Here is a 20354-nt window from a genome sequence, read left to right on the forward strand (position 1 = left end):
TGTTGATAGTAATTTTAATTTTTTTAATTTTCAGAGCTTGTTTTTAATCCAAATATAACATATGTATATGTTTTTGGAATCAGAAAATGATGGAGAATAAGATGAACGTAAATTTGGATCGTTTCATAATTTTTTATTTTGTTTTACAATTTTCAGATTTTTAATGACCAAAGTCATTAATTAATTTTTAAGCCACCAAGCTGAAATGCAATACCGAAGTCCGGGCTTCGTCGAAGATTACTTGACCAAAATTTCAACCAATTTGGTTGAAAAATGAGAGCGTGACAGTGCCGCCTCAACTTTCACGAAAAGCCGGATATGACGTCATCAAAGACATTTATCAAAAAAAATGAAAAAAACGTCTGGGGATTTCATACCCAGGAACTCTCATGTCAAATTTCATAAAGATCGGTCCAGTAGTTTTCTCTGAATCGCTCTACACACACACACAGACACACATACACCATATGACCCTCGTCTCGATTCCCCCCTCTACGTTAATACATTTAGTCAAAACTTGACTAAATGTAAAAAGACAACAAAGGCAAACATAGAAGACCATAACAAAACTGCATCCTAGCAAATATTGTACAGAGAGAATTCTCTCTGTACAATCTTTGATCCGTGTATATGCAGGTAGCGGGACATTGCAGAACTGCAAATCAGGGGCTGATTCGACACGGATAAGAGGGTGTCAGTTGTGACGCAGGAACAGCAGTTAGCACCAGTAGCTTTGTAACATAGAAACGCGACAGCTGCTGCCACAGGACCATCAAGCTATATCTACATCATCTACGGCTACCCCATCACGATTTACCTCTTCGCTCTTCCTCCTTCTCCCTCTCGTTTGCCCGTTTGACACCTAACCATGTATGAACGAATGATCAAAAAAAAATTTGACACATGCAGATTGGATGACAAAACTGAAAGTGTGACACTCGACAACACTCGGTCATTATTATGTAAATGCGAGAGTTGTTTGTAGCATAGCTGTTGGTACTTTTTTTTTCCTCCCTATTCCGATAGTTGCATTAAACATAAAACCACTTATTCTAATTATTATCTTTCTTTATTTGGTGTTTAACGTCGTTTTCAACCACGAAGGTTATATCGCGACGGTTCTAATAATTATCATTACAACCAAAAAAAACCAGTACATTCAAATGAAATACATAATCAGGAAGCACATATCGCGCATCCCCAAAAATTAGCAGTTCGGGAGCATCAAAGAAATCCAGTCAACAAACAAAAAACCCAAAAAAACAAACAAAAGAATACGTGATTGAGAACAACACAGAAAATGTTCCACCTACCCGCCAAAAGCTGGGTTGGCTGTAGCGGGGTGGGGTGGGCGAGGTCCGGGTGTGCGCAGTCAGTATCCATGCAGTGTCCGACGCAAGGACCCTGACCAAGCGATGACCACTCAACAATCATCCGGTCACCGAGCAGAATCACACGTCACAGTCTCGCCACACACACACACTGACGTCACAGTCTCGCCACACACACAGTGATGTCACAGTCTCGCCACACACAGTGACGTCAAGAGCCCTCTGACGTCATGAAGAATTAAGCAATGATGCAGAGCTGTGGGCGTGTTTCCAATATGGTGAGTTGGTCTTCAGCAAAAGAGCTCGCTATCTTGTCTACTCGCAAGTCTAAAGACTTTCACTTCAGTGTCGTCAGATTCTTGGTAAATAATCCTATTTTCTACGACGCTGTTGGATGGAGTTGTGCTTTGAATCTTGGGCGGAAATTCAGTACTAATGTCAGCAAAATCGCAATGTCGATCTGATCCCTTGCATATCCCTGGGGGTCGTCACCTCTGCGTAAAGTGCCACAAGTAAGTTTGTCAGCTGCACTTCTGAAAATAAGAAAAAAAGGTAACATAATCGGTCAAACAAAAACAACAACAATAGCAGCAACAACAAAAACGTTGCACACACACACACACACACACACGCGGTAATCTTTACTCAGCCCCCCCCCCCCCCCCCGATCACCACCACCCCCAATCCTCGCCAAAATACAACCCCTCAATTATACCAATATAAACCATTTCACCATATACCCACACACAGGGGAAAAAGTGATTGGCAGTAGGAAAAGAAACACAGCACAACCGCCCCCCCCCCCCCCCTCCTTCACACACACCCCATACACAAGCAAATCCACCGCGGAAAATCGACCAAGGAGCGAAAGGTAAACAGACAGGCATTATTTGGCGATTCATTGAAGTGTCAAGGAGTAGCTCGGGCCGATCGGGTCCCGGTTTTATTTGTACGCACAACTATCTTTTTCTCTTTTGCCGCCGCCACAATACGGGAGGCCCCATTAATTAACGCTTAAGGGACGTCGCCGTTATTGTAGCGTGGTAGTAGCAGTGGCTGCGCTGGGCTTTGTGCCGCAGTAGTGGCAGCTACGCAGACCAGTGCGGGAACAAACTGGAGAGCGACTGTATGTGTATGTATATGCATGCACGCGGGTTTTCTCGTACGAGTGCTTACAGACTAGACTAGATTTTGACAAGGTCTACGCTAAGATAGGTGAACGGGGAAAGTAAATGAGCAAATGTGTTGTTTTTGCTTTTGTTTCTCCTTTTCGGGGCCGGCAGGGAGTGGGGTGGAGGGTGGAGGAGAGATTGTGTGTGTGTGTGTGTGTGTGTGTGTTAGGTGTCAGATCAAACTATTTTGCGTTTGTCGCACACAATAAGTTTTCTCAGCTGTCGAAGAAACATTATTGGGGGTAATGCCGAAAGAGGGTTTTTTGTTTTAATCGTTCTAGTATCTTTCTGGTAACAAGAAAACGTAACATAACGTTTGGGTAGACTTGCTGGTGCCTTTTCTCTAACAGTACTGGGAGGAAAACGCTGTTTATTTGTTTATGGCTTGTTGTGTACTTCACATCCACTTGTTACTTTTCAAGATGATTAACGCTCGGTTTGATATGTAACAACAACAACAACAACAACAACAACAACAACAACAACAACAACAACAACAACAACAACAACGCTCGGTTTCATATGTAACAATAGCGACATCAACAACAACAACACTCGGTTTGATATGTAACAACAACAACAACAACAACAACAACAACAACAACAACAACAACAACAACAACAACAACAACAACAACAACAACAAAGCTTTGTAATTTTTATTTTAAAAAAAGCTCTGTGTATGTGTGTTTATTTGCAAGCAACCAGTCTTCATCAGTCCGACCAGTAATGAAAGCTAGTTCTTTGGTATGACTGTGTGGGAAAGTGAAAGAGTGCCTTGAAGAATAACGTGATCTTATACTTTTTTTGAGGATGAAATTCGCTAGCTCATTTCAATGCTTGTTATTCTTTCAGGTGCAAGCAGTTTGTTCCGCGTAACTCTCACTTACTATTGATGCGCATGTCGTAAACATTTGGTTTAAACAAGTTTATTCAATAAATGTCATTGGTACTATTGCCGCATACATGAAATTAGGAACATGGAGCACAACAAGCTAAGCTTATGAGCGTACTCTTAAAAGCAAATGAAATTTGGCGGACGATTTTAATATAACAAGTTTGAAATAATGTAAAAATAATAATGGTCAATTATGGTAGACAAACATGTAACAATAAAAGGAAAACAACAACAACAACAACAAAAAACAATGATAAACTAACAACAGTACTCACACGCGCTCGCACACTCACTCGCACACACACGCATACAATGACTTCCACATGGTTGAAAATAGAATACTACCAGAACAAGGAAATGTAAACAGTACTGCACATGGTCGTTTCGAACATGGATGAGATAAATGCATTCATTATTCAAATCGTTTGTTTAATAAGATAAACCTGAATAACTGGTCAAATATCAATGCATTTTCGCTGTCTGGCTTGTCTCTATTGCCATTCAGAAAATCATCAGCGGTTAGCAAATCATAGTTGGGCAGTGTTGACAAGGTGACTTCACGTATTTGAAGAGATAAGGGGCAATGAAAAATATAGTGCTCCGCATTTTCAACAGGATAACCACAAGTGCATGACGGGTCGGGAATTAAATGTCTGTCAAATAGATCACTATTTAGATTGCTGATCCTCAATCTCAGTCTGCAATGGATAATTTCTGATTTTCGATCAGATGTGTATCTATACGAGGGAACAACAGAATCATCAGAACCAATACGTTTTTTAAATAACCCAATAGAATCAAGTTGTTTTACAGTATCTGGAAGCTCATTCCACAGAGAAGTCGAAGACAGAAAAAATGACTTTTTATACAATTCAGTTCGAGAGTGGGGAGTCTGTCTGTCAAGTGGTCTTCGTCTATGGTAAGGGTTCACAGAAGCAACGAGAGGAGGCAGACGTTCCAGTAAGTATGGTGGCTCGCGTGCATTAACTAATTGGAAATACAAAATCAATTTGTGTCTTTTTCGCCTCTCCTTCAGTGTTGTAAATCCTGATTCATCGTACAATTTTTGGTGGCTCGTGCCACGAACTGCACCTATAATGGTTCTTATGGCATCAAGATGCAAGTTTTCTAATAAAGTAGCTAATCTGTCAGAACAATTATCCCAAATGACGTCAGAAAAATCAAAATGGGGAATAATAAAAGATTTATACATAAGTTCAAGTGCCTTTCGGCTAAGGCGATACTTATAGGACCGAAAACATGAGAGAAGAACACGTACTTTAGATATAATTGACTGAACATGTGATTCCCATTTGCAGTCGCTCTGAATCAGTACACCAAGATGTTTGTGAACGTGGTTTTCTCTCAGAATTGTTCCATCAAATACAAACATTTATAGAGCTTGCGTCCCTTTGTTGCTCAGATCTTAAAATAGAGCTGTCTACTTTTTTTTTAAATTTTTAAAAAAAATTTTCACGTATTCTTGTGAGGCCACAACCCTGAAAAAGTTTACTTTTGTGTGTTTGTGCACAATAAACCAGTCTTGCTCTAAGAATCTTATCCATTCAGGAGTAAGAGCTCGTTCTTTTGAATACCAGCGTACAAAACGGAAAGCGTCATCCACGAAAACACCTTTGGAAAACAAATCAGCACGCTTATAAGCAAAGAAACATACATACAAACAAACAAACAAATAAACAAACAAGCACAAAAGTACAGTTAAAAGTCAAGCACACCCATACATCAAGGTAGACCAAGTTACAAAACAGCAAATGTTTGGAAGGATTATAATCAAACAGAAAAACGCCGCAGGAAACGGTCCTGTCGCACTTTGCTTATTTTTGTCAGATTGTTGCTTACGCTTGTCTTCGTGGTCAACATCAAGAACAAGGTGTTTGTTTGTCTCACCTTATATTTTTACCTGCATGCATAACACAGCCCGACCGCAAGAAGCCTGCGATCCGGTTAGAACAGTTACCAAACAGAAATTACGCAACCAACCACAACGGAGTACGACTGCCTAGAAAAACACAAAACAACGGAGATATACGAAAACATAACAACGGTGTGGAATTTTGTCTCCGATAACTTCTGTGCACAGGTGTGTGTTTCTGTTATCTTAAGCTGAAACTCGATCATTTGATTTGTTATCCTAAATTTTGATGGACATGTAATCTAAACGGATTGTGACTGCTAGCATGACTTTATCGGCAAGCAAACACGAAACAATAACTTCTGCGAGGCTTGCTGATATCAACAATCGACTGTTCGCCAGGTAAAACCTCCTCTGCTTGTCACCTGCACAGCATTAATGTTTCATTGTCACATTGAGTGTGCACCAAGCTGAAAAACAGGAAAACCGTGGGGTGTCGAGCTCAAATACAGCAGCTACAAACAAAAACAGGAAAACCGTGGGGTGTCGAGCTCAAATACAGCAGCTACAAACAAAAACAGGAAAACCGTGGGGTGTCGAGCTCAAATACAGCAGCTACAAACAAAAACAGGAAAACCGTGGGGTGTCGAGCTCAAATACAGCAGCTACAAACAAAAACAGGAAAACCGTGGGGTGTCGAGCTCAAATACAGCAGCTACAAACAAAAACAGGAAAACCATGGGGTGTCGAGCTCAAATACAGCAGCTACAAACAAAAACAGGAAAACCGTGGGGTGTCGAGCTCAAATACAGCAGCTACAAACAAAAACAGGAAAACCGTGGGGTGTCGAGCTCAAATACAGCAGCTACAAACAAAAACAGGAAAACCGTGGGGTGTCCAGCTCAAATACAGCAGCTACAAACAACAAGAAGAGCAAACGCTCGATCGAGTCACTTTCGCAGTTCTGAATATTATATGAGGCATCAGATGGACAGGAAGAAATTGCTATTCACAACACAATGAGTCACGTTCACATAAAATTTGAGCCCGGTCACTTTTATAGTTTCCGAGAAAAGCCCAACGTTAAGTTGTGTGTTGCCGAACAGAAAAGGCTAGTTATCTCCCTTGTTTTTCTGATAACGTTCGTAAAAGGCTACAGATGTAAATACTTTGATGTAAAGAATAATCCTACAAAGTTTCAATCACATCCGATGAACTTTGTCAAAGATATAAAATGTCTAATTTTTCCTTTGACGCTGACCTGTGACCTTGAAAAAGGTCAAAGGTCAACGAAACCATCGTTAAAGTGTAGAGGTCATTGGAGGTCACGACTAAACAAAATATGAGCCCGATCGCTTTGATAGTTTCCGAGAAAAGTCCAACGTTAAGGTGGTGTCTACGGACGGCCGGCCGGACGGCCGGCCGGACAGACTAACACTGACCGATTACATAGAGTCACTTTTTCTCAAGTGACTCAAAAACAGGAAAACCGTGGGGTGTCGAGCTCAAATACAGCAGCTACAAACAAAAACACTCAACCCCACCAAACGTGAAAACACACCCATACCCCCAACACCCAACATGCGAGTGTTCGTCAGATCTAGCATAACAGAGAAGAGATAGAGAGGTAGCAAGTGTGTGTGTGTGTGTGTGTGTGTGTGTGTGTGTGTGTGTGTGTGTGTGTGTGTGTGTGTGTGTGTGTGTGTGTGTGTGAGAGAGACAGAGAGAGACAGAGACAGAGAGAGACAGAGAGACAGAGACAGAGAGACAGAGAGAGAGACACACAGACAGACTCACAGACAGACAGAGCGAGAGAGAGAGGTGTGAGGGAGGGAGAGAGAAGGGGGAGAGGCAGGGAAGGGGGAGGGGGATGTAAGGAGGGATGGAGCCTGATGTAGAAAGAGAAGGAGAGACACATGTCAATCGCGCAATTTTAATTTTAGCGAAACCAGCGATGATTCGAACAGATTTTAATCTGGAAATATTAGGTCTAATAAAATAAAAATTAAAAACAAAGAAACAAATTGCAAGTGGATACGAAATAAATTCTACCGTTTCCGCTTCTTTTGTAGTTCAGTGTATGTATCGCAGTTGTCCCAGTGGAACGAATGTCTGCCAATATCTTGTAATACGAGCTAATGATGTCGTAATGGCAGGCCATGTCAAAAGAAAATCGCCTCTTTCAATACTACTACTCTCGTTTTCATTTTCAATTTGATCCATTTTCTGCTTTTGAAGAAAACTTTACTTTCACTCCCTTTCTATTCTTTTTATTCTATGTGAAATTCCCCCCCGCCCTCCCCCTTTGTTCGTTTTTATTCACAAAGAAACCGATTAGGAAAGGATTTTTATGTCCCTACTCAGCCGAAGAGCTTTACGATTGTTAATGTCTCCTGGACCATAAACGAGTGTCTGAGGGCCTTGGGTATCTGTAATTGGCAGTTGTTCGTAAAATGAATAAACAGTGAATAAAATATTGAACAATTGTGATTTAAAATCAACAAGATGAAATTGTTAAGAAGGGGCGAAAAGGTGAAATTTTTTTCAAACAAAGAAAGAGAAAGAAATCAAAGACAAAGGTTTCGGAGGCATGACAATGCTCGTTAAGGTGCGAAAACTGCAATATGCTGATCAAACACCAATAACATTGCCAGCCAATTTTGTGTGCGTGACACACACACACACACACACACACACACACACACACACACACACACACACACACACACGCAAGCACACACACACACACGCAAGAACACACACACACACACACATACACGCACGAAAGCACACACACACACACACATGCTCGCACGCACGCACGCACACACACACACACACACACACACACACACACACACATGCACTGACCCACGCGCGCACGAAAGACAAATAGACAGACATACTATAGAGACAGAAAGGGAGACCGCTTCGTACCAGGTTTGTCACATGAATGGTCAGTTCTTTTACTAAATGACGAAAAGAATATATTCTCTGAATTTCGGACATGAATTCTCCAGCTAATGAATGTCAAAGGCAACAAAGTTGTCACCTTAAGTTTCTCCTTTACGTGCAAACAAAATGTGGTAGTTCTCTGAAACTACGACATGATACTGGCTGTAAGACCAAAACGCATTGACCAATCACCGACTTCCACAGGCGTCATTTCACAAAAAGGATTTTCCTACCAAGAATTTCCTTTGATGGACTTTTTTTTTTTTTTTTTAGAGGCAGAATTTTTTTCTACGTCTCCAAAAACATACCAAGCTTTTTAACATGTTTCGGCATGCCGTAAAAAATACGCGTTTCTCTGGGGTCCTGATTTGGCCTATATGGTCCGCTAGACCCCAAAAAGCAACAACAACTAACTACGCGTTTCTGTCTGTCTTGAGTGTACATTTTCCCCATGACGACATACAGCTGTGCTTTAGCTTGTGTTGGATCGGTCTTGCGATGGAGTTTTATCAGTCACAGGCCACTGTCTTGGTCAGCAAATCAGAAGGAGACTACCCGAAGCGCTCGATCGAGTCACCCGGGCACTTCAAAATCCGAGTGCATAGTACGAGGCGTGAACAGTAAATCACTTCCATGCTATCTGTAGCGAGTTTAGCAAACGGTAGAGATAAAAAAAAAATAAAAAAAACCCTGTCCCATCGACAATATTTTCACTGTTTTATCTCAACTGCTTCAACTTGTCGCCGCTGTCTCTTGCGCGGTTGTTGCCACTCTGGTCCGTGATGGCCTTTTTGTGGCAAAGTTCATGGCCAGGTTTCACCAAGGCGTTGTGTTAGAGGCCCACTCCGCCTCACATGAGGTTTACAGAGCGAACACAAAAAGATGACTATTCTGAACACATAAAACGCACCAAAAGTACCCAAAGTGAATAATCAAAAGTGAAAACAAGCAGCAGGTACCCTTTTCCAAGTTTATCTTTATGAAATACCTCTGTTTCACCAAGGCGTTGTGTTAAAGGCCCACTCCACCTCACATGACGTTTTTAGAGCGAACACAGCAATACACCTGTTGAACCGCATTCGCCGCCTTTAAATGACACAGACAGGTCACTGCAGAGGCTACTTAGCACACGTAAACCCCGTTCCAATTCTCTTGGTTTATTCAACCCCCGAACATTCGGAGCCCTGTGTGACCGACTTTATTCACACATGACCTTGAGCCGTTTGCGGTGACAAAGCGACTCTAGATCTGCAAAAGCATGTTGTTGTGTATCTCTGAATCTGAAATACAACAATTGACAGCCAGTGACACAAACCGAATGGCGGTTTGCTTCAAATAAACTGCAGCGATTTGCAGACACTTCGTCTGCATGAGCTTGGTAAGCTGTAGCTCATGTGATGTAATGGTAACCTTGTCGCGGCAGTAGGTTTTTAGAGCGCAGTACTCAATTTACACAGTAGGTACAGCAACAAACAGTATCAAATGTTAGGAAATCTTAGCCGACTAGCATCTCAAATAGGGAAAAATTGCATGGTTTTCGGAAGCCTACTTCACCGTCATCAACTGAAAAGCGAGTCATCTTACACGCACTAGTAAACTAATACACCAACCTCGCATTGCAACAAATGTAAATCTGAACTTACTGGTACTTATCTATATCCGAGGACAGGCGTGTCAAGGGAAAGAAAAACTCTTTTCTTATAACCGAGGCTTTCTTATAACGGAGAATTTCTTATCAGGAGAATTCTAAGTGGAAGAAAGAAGACATCTGGCAGGGAAATAAAACGTCCTTTCTTGTAAGCGATGTTTCTTATAAGCGAGGTTCTATAAGTGGGTTCGATTGTATCTTGTTTCAAACATCCGCTTCCTGCAAACGGGTAAAAATGTCTGTTGCGTCAGCGACATCAGTTTGGATTACGGCTGAAAAGGTAAATCTGCGTTACAAAAGACAGAAATTGCAACTGTGTACTTTTGGATTCTATATATTTTTGGATTCAGGCAATGATAAAGAATCAAATGCAACCATTGTTGAATTGTTATTGATTATTTTTCTTTTATGAGAATGTATTAATTCATTGTCGAGCTTTCAAGCTGAAGTGCAATCCCATAGTCCCTAACGGGCCAAAGACTGTTTGGCCAAAAATTTCAACCAATTTGATTAAAAATGAGGTCGCCACAGTGTAACCTTAACTTATAATGAATCCGAATATGAGTCATCTTAAACATTTTTTCTTAATGAAAAGGAAAAGGAAAACAAAGTCTGGGGATGTCATCTGGGGAAAAATGGTTTGCAAAGTTTCATGAAGATTGGTCCAGTTGTTTCTCGCATGGAATCATTCTCTCTCTGGTATGGAGTAGTTACTTGCACTCAGGGTTTAACCTGGGAGAAAAAGGCAATGGGACATTTTTTCCCCCTCAACCAAATTCCGAGGGAATAGTCTAAGGCAAGAAGCACCAAAGAGGCCTGAACGCGTTTTGACCAAAGATGCAAAATGGTGCAATATGGTGCCATCTGAGAATTGGCCGCTATATCGTGTTGTCTGTGTGTGTGTGTGTGTGTGTGTGTGTGTGTGTGTGTGTGTGTGTGTGTGTGTGTATGTGTGTGTGTGTGTGTGTGTGTGTGTGTGTGTGTGTGTGTGTGTGTGTGTGTGTGTGTGTGTGTGTGTGTGTGTGTGTGTGTAATCCGATGTAAAGTGTACATTTGGTGGCGCAGTGGTATGTAATCTCAATGCGCCCTTTGACGCACTGAAGGGAATTGTGATGGCACATTTTCAGATTTAATGCGCCAATGGCGCAGGGCGCACTTGTAAATGAAACCCTGTGCACTTAAACATCATTTAATTTATCATTAAAAGTTATGATATGGAAAAAAAACTCACATGAATATAGCTTGTTGTCAATTTCTAGCGGTCAATCAACATTCTTTTGTTAATTTGGCTCATGAATTAATTGGTGATCACTGATATATTTTTTCTTCCTCCAAGGAAGGTAACTGTGTAATTTCCTGACATTTGTTTCACAATTCTCCCCTTCTTTCTATCAACGAAGTGACTTTTTATTGTATCAAATTAAACTTTTTAAAGAGAGAGAAAAAAGAAAAAACTCATCAAAATGAAAATAGAAAAAAGAGGAAAAAAAGTATGTTTACAACAGACACACGCACACATTACAGAGATAGAGAAAGATAGGGAGAGAGATAAAGAGAGAGAGAGAGAGAGAGAGAGAGAGAGAGAGAGAGAGAGAGAGAGAGAGAGAGAGAGAGAGAGAGAGAGAGAGAGAGAGAGAGAGGGAGAGGGAGAAAGAGAGAGAAGGAGAGAGAGAGAGAGAGAGAGAGAGAGAGAGAGAGAGAGAGAGAGAAAGGGAGAGAGAAAGAGAGAACGAGAGAGAGAGAGAGAAAGAGAGAGAGAGAGAGTGATGGATGGGGGGGGGGGGGGGGGGGGCTAAACGTGATAGCAGCCAAACATATTCACAAATTCTGAAAATTTAAAGTTGCCAAGTACTCTCAAATCACTTTCCTCAGTTGTTTGCCTGGTAAAGTAGTTAATTTGAAGGAAAAAAACTTTCCTGATGGAACAAACTTAACACGAGGTACGAACAACCCAAATTAAGCAAAAAAGAAAAAGACAACAAAAGAAGACAGTAAAAAAAAAAAAACAGTCGCTATTAGACGATGATATGTATGACCACAATGTTGGTCACGTAAATTCATGAAGCCGGTCAAATGACCTACTCTTGTTCATGAGGTAAGGACATTTGTCCGATTGAAAAAAAAATGTGTAGCAACATCCCTGGAATAATTCCAATTTCAGTACAATGGAATCTCCCTCCCCCTCAATTTAAAACTTCCACCTTTGTAAGACTTTGATTTTTAAGATTTTCCGTTCATGATCTCTTTAAATGCACATTACATAAACAATGCATTACTTAGGTTACTCAAATAAGGCTTGTTTTAAAGAAATGAGGCCGTATTTCTATAATAAGGCGTTATTTTTCAAGGTTCTTTCTTTCTTTATTTGGTGTTTAACGTCGTTTTCAACCACGAAGGGTTATATCGCGACGGGGAAAGGGGGAAGATGGGATAGAGCCACTTGTCAATTGTTTCTTGTTCACAAAAGCACTAATCAAAAATTTGCTCCAGGGGCTTGCAACGTAGTACAATATATTACCTTACTGGGAGAATGCAAGTTTCCAGTACAAAGGACTTAACATTTTTTACATACTGCTTGACTAAAATCTTTACAAAAATTGACTATATTCTATACAAGAAACACTTAACAAGGGTAAAAGGAGAAACAAAATCCGTTAGTCGCCTCTTACGACATGCTGGGGAGCATCGGGTAAATTCTTCCCCCTAACCCGCGGGGGGTATTTTTCAAGGTTTGAATTCAGAAAAATGGCCTTGAAAGAACTAAAGCCTTATTTTTCTTATGCCTTTAAATGAAATAAGGTATGAAACAAGGCCATAAAAATCCTTTTTATACATAAGGCCTTATTCTGTGGGCCTATCATGAATATTAACGCACTTTTTAAGGACATTCCAGAAATTCCAGTAACATTGAAAATAAAGCCTTAGTTTTTCAAGGCTTGAATTCTGAGATTGTTGACCCTTTGTGCTAACCATACACTGAGATATTCGACAGCTACTAAACAGCGTGGTTATCTTCTGCTTCAATTTTGCTTAAAATGCTGGCCTTTTAGTGTGTATACTCTTCGTGTCTTACCACATCCCAATTTTTGTACATGGCACCTTGCTTGCGCCTTCTTTTTAAAGTTTGAATGGAGATTGTTTCAGCCTAAAGCTACCCCCCGCGGGTTAGGGGGAAGAATTTACCCGATGCTCCCCAGCATGTCGTAAGAGGCGACTAACGGATTCTGTTTCTCCTTTTACCCTTGTTAAGTGTTTCTTGTATAGAATATAGTCAATGTTTGTAAAGATTTTAGTCAAGCAGTATGTAAGAAATGTTAAGTCCGTTGTACTGGAAACTTGCATTCTCCCAGTAAGGTCATATATTGTACTACGTTGCAAGCCCCTGGAGCAATTTTTTGATTAGTGCTTTTGTGAACAAGAAACAATTAACAAGTGGCTCTATCCCATCTCCCCCCTTTCCCCGTCGCGATATAACCTTCGTGGTTGAAAACGACGTTAAACTCCAAATAAAGAAAGAAAAGAAAGCCTAAAGCTTGATCAGGGATGTCGTTAGGTGTCGGACATCGGACATTTATTGATGAAAATCCCCAAATGTCCGATTCACATTGCCGCATGTCGGTCAGATGTCCTATCGTTTTAGCCTGAGCATGGTCATTGTCCGATATGTACTCCATTCCTTCGGACAGCGCGATATTCGTTAATTTTCATTTCAAGATACAAATCTTCTAAAAGACCGAACGCTCTCGTGTTCAGCTGACACTGAAGTTGCCAGTGCCGCGTGCGGATCTTTTCTTTTGTCGGGAATTCCCGAACCGTTTGCGGTATGCGCCGTTTGGGTATTTATAACCGTCTCGGTGCAGCGCACTGATCTAAAAATAGTGGATTATTTTTAGAATAGATCAGTGCATGCTACAGGAGTACGGGAGACAACTCCAGCGGCTCTGAAGTTGTTCATGTTGGTTTCTTTTTTGTCGTTTCTTTGAAACAAAACAAATACAACATTATACGCACATTGTGTTGATGTATTTACTATATTATGTGTGTGTTCTACAGCGCGCGCGCATGGGTGTGTGTGTGTGCGTGTGTGTGTGGGCGCATGACTTTGGAACAATTCCATGGAATGTTATAAGCTGTTTGGCGCAAATTCATAATGTCCTATTAAACTTTCTGAAAGCGGTCAAATGTCCTATTGATGCTGAAGAACTCAGGACATTTGTCCTATAGGTATGAATTTGTAGCAACATCCCTGCTTGATGTGAGGACATGTTTGTGGGTACAATGTTTTTTAACCATAAACTTGCAATGCTTGATTCACAATTCGAAAGATGTAATCAAAGAGACAGGCTAACATAAACGGTCCACTAATAAAAGCATAAAGACTTTAGGGCGGATCGAGGTATCATAGTTAAACATTTATATGTCACTGAATTAAAATGTTGTTCAAACCAACCAAAGCGACAGGTCCTGGTTATCGGCTGTACAAATAAAGTAGCAGACTTTCTTAAACTCCTGTCATACCTCTCCTTCATGCTCGAGATAAAAAATAAAAAAAAAAGAACCAGAGAATCTTTTAGTTATGGCCCTACAAGCAGCGAAACCAATGAGTGTTGAAACCAATGAGTGTTATTGTCGCATGCTTTTCAAATGCCACACTCTTAACGGAATAGCTTTAATCCAACGACAATGACAATTTAATTAAAGTCAAAAAATTTTCTTGTAAATTAAAGACATGCAACCGGCTTACCAGAGTTACGTTTTATATGAAGCCACTCTCTCTTACTAACGTACACGTACCAAACGCAGCGTTCCACATCACATAAAATCGGAGGTATATCCTTATCTCCTGATGTCAAAAAACACGTTAGATAAGTTAACCATTGATAGGAGGTATTAAGACTTATGGAATTGTGTCTAGGAGGCATGTTCACGTGCAATATTTGTGCTCAGGAGGTGTGGAGGTTTTCTAATGAATGTAAAAACGAATGGTGACGAAATTCTTCTTCAAAATCCATGAGTAAGGCTCAAATGTGATACTGTTCTCTTTTCCTATGACAAGCCTCATTCATTCCAGTGATGGCGCTAATATTTTTTCTAACTGGTACACAAACGTTTATGATGAAAACTATCCAGAAAAAAAGGTAGGCTGGTCATTGGAACCAGTAAGAGTCCAACTCAGAGCACTGGTTTTGTTGTTTTACCAACGAAAAAAACGGTAGTTCTAAAAATCAACCGGTAGGTTATACCGGCAGCCAATTATTTTCCGGTATTTTCTCATTTCAACCGGTAAAATACCAGTAATTACCGGTTAACACCAATACTGCATTCACGTTTACTGGGTCAGTCCCTGACTTTAATGTGTGGCCACAAACTGCAGCTTGCGCCTCTCTTCGACAGCAGGCATGAATACCCCTTTTTTTCTTTTCTTTTCTACCCAAAAGGTATGATACCTCAATATTTCGAGGATATGGAACACTATAAAACGTGGTTTGCAAGACTGTTCACGTGGAAGCTTCGAGAGAGAAACACCACTTCAATATTAATGCAATGGTAGCAGTAATGCCACGCTGCTAAAAGAGCAATAAACAAACAATATACTGTGTCCTCTGTTACAATTAAAGCACACAAGTTAATTATTTATATCTATCAAAAACAAAATCAATTAGGTTATTATGTCAGTTCTATGGTAAGGAGAAGGTATGTGAGATGTAATATTTTTTCGATATTTTTCTTCCGCAAATTTTCGTCTGTTGACGTACATGTGTCGTGGGGTGTGTGTGTGTGTGTGTGTGTGTGTGTGTGTGTGTGTGTGTGTGTGTGTGTGTGTGTGTGTGTGTGTGTGTGTGTGTGTGTGTGTGTGTGATGTGGTCTTCATGATGAATGTTTAATAATGATAGTTTGTTATAAACGGAGTACCCTCTCTCTCTCTCTCTCTCTCTCTCTCTCTCTCTCTCTCTCTCTCTCTCTCTCTCTCTCTCTCTCTCTCTCTCTCTCTCTCTCTCTCTCTCTCTCTCTCTCTCTCTCTCTCTCTCTCTCTCTCTTTCAAACATTTTTTTTATTATTCGTCTACACTATGTGACACTGCAAGTGCTAATGCAATGAAATCATTGCTAGCTTTGTAAAAATCAATCACTCAAAGCAGATCTGCAAAAACATACAACAGTTACACTCATAACCCAAAAAATTACAAACATTTAAACATATTGCCTCTAAAATGGAGATTGCTTCACAATAAAGCAATTATAATGCACACAGTAATGATCGAACAAAAGAGCACCTCCAACCCTTATATCTTAATTTGTAATCAATAATCAACGACACCCAAATAAATTTCTCGTCCCTTCCCCGATAAGATCTTTATAGATCAAGCCTAAACGTTTCTGCCATCAATGTCTGGAACTCACTACCTAATATTCTCAACAAAAAAATAAATAAGAAAGGCTTTTAAAACAAACTTGCGGATTTTTTACAAATAGATTTTGCTGAATCAAATTAAACAATTCTATTGACTACTAAATGTCTTTATTACTTAATTTCTTGGTGATATAATGTGTTGTGTAGTACATCAGTAAGGGCCACTTTTGAAACGTTCACGTGATACTTTATGATAGTGTGGTGCAGTATTGTAAATGTGTTCGTATCTAATGCCATTTAGTTAATTGCTAATGACTTATTTAATTAAGTTGTTACCATTGTTCCTTGATTGTAAAAAAAGCAGCAATCGCATATAATTATCATTTCCCTCGCAAATAAAACATTATCCTCTCTGACCTCTCTCTCTCTCTCTCTCTCTCTCTCTCTCTCGCTATATTATCTATCTTTCTTGCCCTCTCTCTCTCTCTCTCTCTCTCTCTCTCTCTCTCTCTCTCTCTCTCTCTCTCTCTCTCTCTCTCTCTCTCTCTCTTACCTTGTCAAAAAGCAGGATGTCAGAAATTCCTACTGCCACTGTCGCTGTGCTGCAAATACCGAGTTTCCCGAAGAGCTGATCCAGCGAACTCGAGTCATAGGAAACCAAACACTTTATAAACACCAAGAAACGCACACAAAAACACCTGAATCAGATCACACACGCACAGTCGATTTGTTGAACAAAGTAATTTACTGCCTTGGTTTCAAGTTCGGCGATTATTTCCTCCAACTGTCAGGTGTTCTTTTACTTCCTGGCTGTGGTAAAAGCCCTAGTCGTCCCTTGAATTTGAAAATACAGGTAGGCTATGCACGAGAAGGCCTACTTGTACTTCCCCTCTTGGCTGTAAACTTCCCACGGTGGGAAAAACTTTGGGGGAGAAATCACAGTTCTTCAGATCGGCGTACTTCTTTTAAAACTCCTCAGTTTGATCCAAGCTCGTTTTGACGAAGATAACAACATCAACTAACACTGTCACAGCAAAAATTCAACGTTGTTGTGGGGACTCGTGAACACTAAAGTAACGGTTTCTTTCTCAACTTCGAGGTGTGTCTCAGAAGCTGCTTGAAGTTTTGCGAGTGGTCAATTTGTTGCAAGAAAGGTACGAAAGGACACGGACTAGCACATGTCAACCCTTAAGAATTGGAACGAACCTCCCACGCGCACACTCACTGTCAACACGGAGAAAGGGCCTGTCACTGCTCCAACTTCTCTTTCCGGCGACCAGTAAAATTGTCGTCTTCTGGAGAAAGCTCAGCCATTTCATCTGTCAATCTTCGCCAAACGAACACCCAGCGGTGGCCCAATGCCCACAGACACGTAGCCAGTCTCTCCAAGCGCATAGAAATCGGTGTCGTTGGGGCGGTCCTTCAGCTTTTATCGATCGAGCAAGTGTCGTCTGCTTAGCCAATAGGAAGTCGAGTAGCGGTTACGTCCCTTCCCTCTTTTCACTCCACGCTTACTTGACAGAACAACGCTGTCGCCGAAAACTCATTTTCATCAGACAACATAGTTTGGTGACTGCTGGATGTTTGTGTTTAAAAAAAAGAGGAAAAATTAATCCACAGCAAAAAACAGGCCACCTTAAATTGCTTTAAACGATAAAGTAATTGATGTGGAATTACCGCACGTGCTGGCTGTACGCACGCGCAACCTGTTGGATTACCGCACGTCCTCTGTAATTCAAGCCAACGCGTTCTTCGGATTATGACGTTTAATGTGTTGTACAACTTTTATTTGGAATGCGCAGATCTTCTCAGTTCTTCTTCTGCGTTCGTGGGCTGAAACTCCCACGTACACTCGTGTTTTTGGAATGCGCAGATGAATAAATAAGTGCAAAGACAGGCTTCTGCTGAGACCATGCACAAACAGAAACATGTGCACACAATAGCGCGCGTACGCGCAAAACACACACACACACGGACGCGCACGCACGTACACATATGCTCTTACACACGGGCGCACACATGCACTCACACACACACTAACACGCAGACACAACACACATGGAACAGAAAGCATGCGATAGGGAGATAGGCCTAATTTGTTAATCTGTACAATTTCACACAATTGTGACCCTCCACCACGGCATCAGTCGCATGTCACCTTTGCATGATTTTCATATTTTTACATTTTTTTTAAAGAGTTTTTAATGCTTTATCTAGTGGTGAAAACCGTTTTTAGAAAAGAGCGAAAACTTTTTGAGTTATAAGCCTGTGACTAATGTGACCCTCACACTGTTACCAGACACCCCCCGGACTTATATTAAGCCTAGCGCAGAACCGCGCGAGGTGACATGCGACTCATTCCGTGGTGGAGGGTCACAATTAAGAAAACAGTAATAAGCCAAAATTCAGAATCCATTTTTTTTTGTTAGATGCCATTCTTGGTTTTTTTTGTTTAAACAAAAGTGAATTCAAAATACAAGACATGTCCAATTAACAGTATGCAACGAGGACACTTTCTCAAGCAAACAAGTTTATATTAGGTGACCAAAACATTACAATATTACACAAATCTTCATGATGGTGGATTTGACAAGAATAAACCAGAAGGACAAATTCTGGGGGTGGGGTAGGAAACTGAAGCAAAACAGAGGAATCTTCAGAGGGGGGAAAGGGAGGGATAACCAAAAGGAACGGGCAACCAAAAGGAAAGACTAGGATGAAAGCGCGATGAAAACAAATCAGCAATTCTGGGACATACAACATAAATATGTCAAACAGATATACATTTGTTTTCATAGAAAAAGGAAGTAATTGGGTTTTTATATTTCAATAAAATGGCAATTGTCTGTTTTATTTCTCCAAAAACCAAAACATTTAGAGAGATGTACAACAACAGAGCAGCGGTCCCGGAAATAAAAAACAACAACAAAGAATGGTTATCACCTGTCCCCGTTTTCCAAACCGTTCGCGCAAAGTTATCATACTTTTAATGTATTTTGTTGTTTTATTTTGACTGTAAATTCTGGTAGTGTTTTCAACTGCATTGCATTGAGTTGCATCCTTGTCTTTACTATTCCATTGTTCTTCGGTGATTAATCCTACATGCATACTCTTTGTTTGTTTTTGTTTCTTCATTTGTTCTTTTGTTGTTCCGTTTCGGAGAATAAAGGTACTGTCCTTCCCAATGTCATGCAGGGATGTTGTTCAAAAGTTATTTTCTCGGGCAAATTTGCCCAAAAGGCCATACAAGTCTAGACCGTTTAAAGTTTGAAGTTGAAGGCAGTCCTTTCGTCATCTTTCTCACACTGCGGATTTTTTTAATGTGTGTGTGTGTGTGTGTGTGTGTGTGTGTGTGTGCGTGCGTTCGTGCGTGCGTGCGTGCGTGCGTGTGTGTGTGTGTGTGTGTGTGTGTGTGTGTGGCATATCTGCTGAAATGACGGCACCGTTTTCTCCGATTTGAAAGAAAGTCCGGCTGCAGATGCCAACCTACATCTCTGCATGTAGATCAACCTGTACATCGACTAGGCTTTGGCTGCTGCTGTCTGTCGTGTCTTTAAGTTGCCGAACTTCTCACTTCCAGGTGCACGGAGCCCCTTGTGTTTTCAGTAATGCCTCAGGCATTTGTCCATTTGAAAAAGTACCAAGTTTCATTGACTTTCTTGCAAGGAGTAGAAAACTGCAGCGTTTGATGAATTAATTGTTATAACTCTCCAGGCGAGAGAGCGCATGGCGGAAAAAGGGAAGTAAGCAAGGCGAAGTACTCAACCAGGTCCCGCACGTTACCTTATTACGCAAAAGCCTACATGGAAGTCTATTAGTCTCGGCGAGAGGGAGATAGTTTGTTCTACCCTAGATAATTTACGTCAATTGTGTTTGATTACATTGTAAAACATGGTATTTGGTTCTATTTTGGCATGTTGTAAGTCTTTAATAGTACCAGAAGGTAATCACGGGAAATGTTAATCACATTATTTTTTGGCGGGAGATAAAATCTGACAAACCGCATAAAGTTTCGTTTGGCTGGCAACACCACAGAATAGAAATAGAACAGAAACTTTGTACACTGTCAGAGTTTGATGATCTTACAAAGTGACCCCAGTTTGGTTGCCCCTCGTCAAATAGTGGG

The 20354-nt window shown here is 40.8% G+C and overlaps 1 protein-coding gene across 1 annotated transcript in view; it reads right to left on the reverse strand.

Annotated features, from left to right (window-relative positions):
- LOC138948923 (LIM homeobox transcription factor 1-beta-like) overlaps positions 1 to 17592 on the reverse strand; it is a 102490-nt gene extending 84898 nt beyond the window's left edge. Inside the window, exons 1-2 of the mRNA XM_070320577.1 lie at positions 16782 to 17592; positions 1314 to 1864 (exon numbers count right to left, since the gene is read on the reverse strand). Of these exons, the coding sequence (XP_070176678.1) occupies positions 1314 to 1434 (121 nt within the window). The 5' untranslated portion in view covers positions 1435 to 1864; positions 16782 to 17592. The remainder of the gene's footprint in view (positions 1 to 1313; positions 1865 to 16781) is intronic.
- Positions 17593 to 20354: the final 2762 nt, after the last annotated feature.

The sequence above is a fragment of the Littorina saxatilis genome, linkage group LG15, assembly GCF_037325665.1.
Source record: "Littorina saxatilis isolate snail1 linkage group LG15, US_GU_Lsax_2.0, whole genome shotgun sequence".
Lineage (NCBI taxonomy): Eukaryota > Metazoa > Mollusca > Gastropoda > Littorinimorpha > Littorinidae > Littorina > Littorina saxatilis.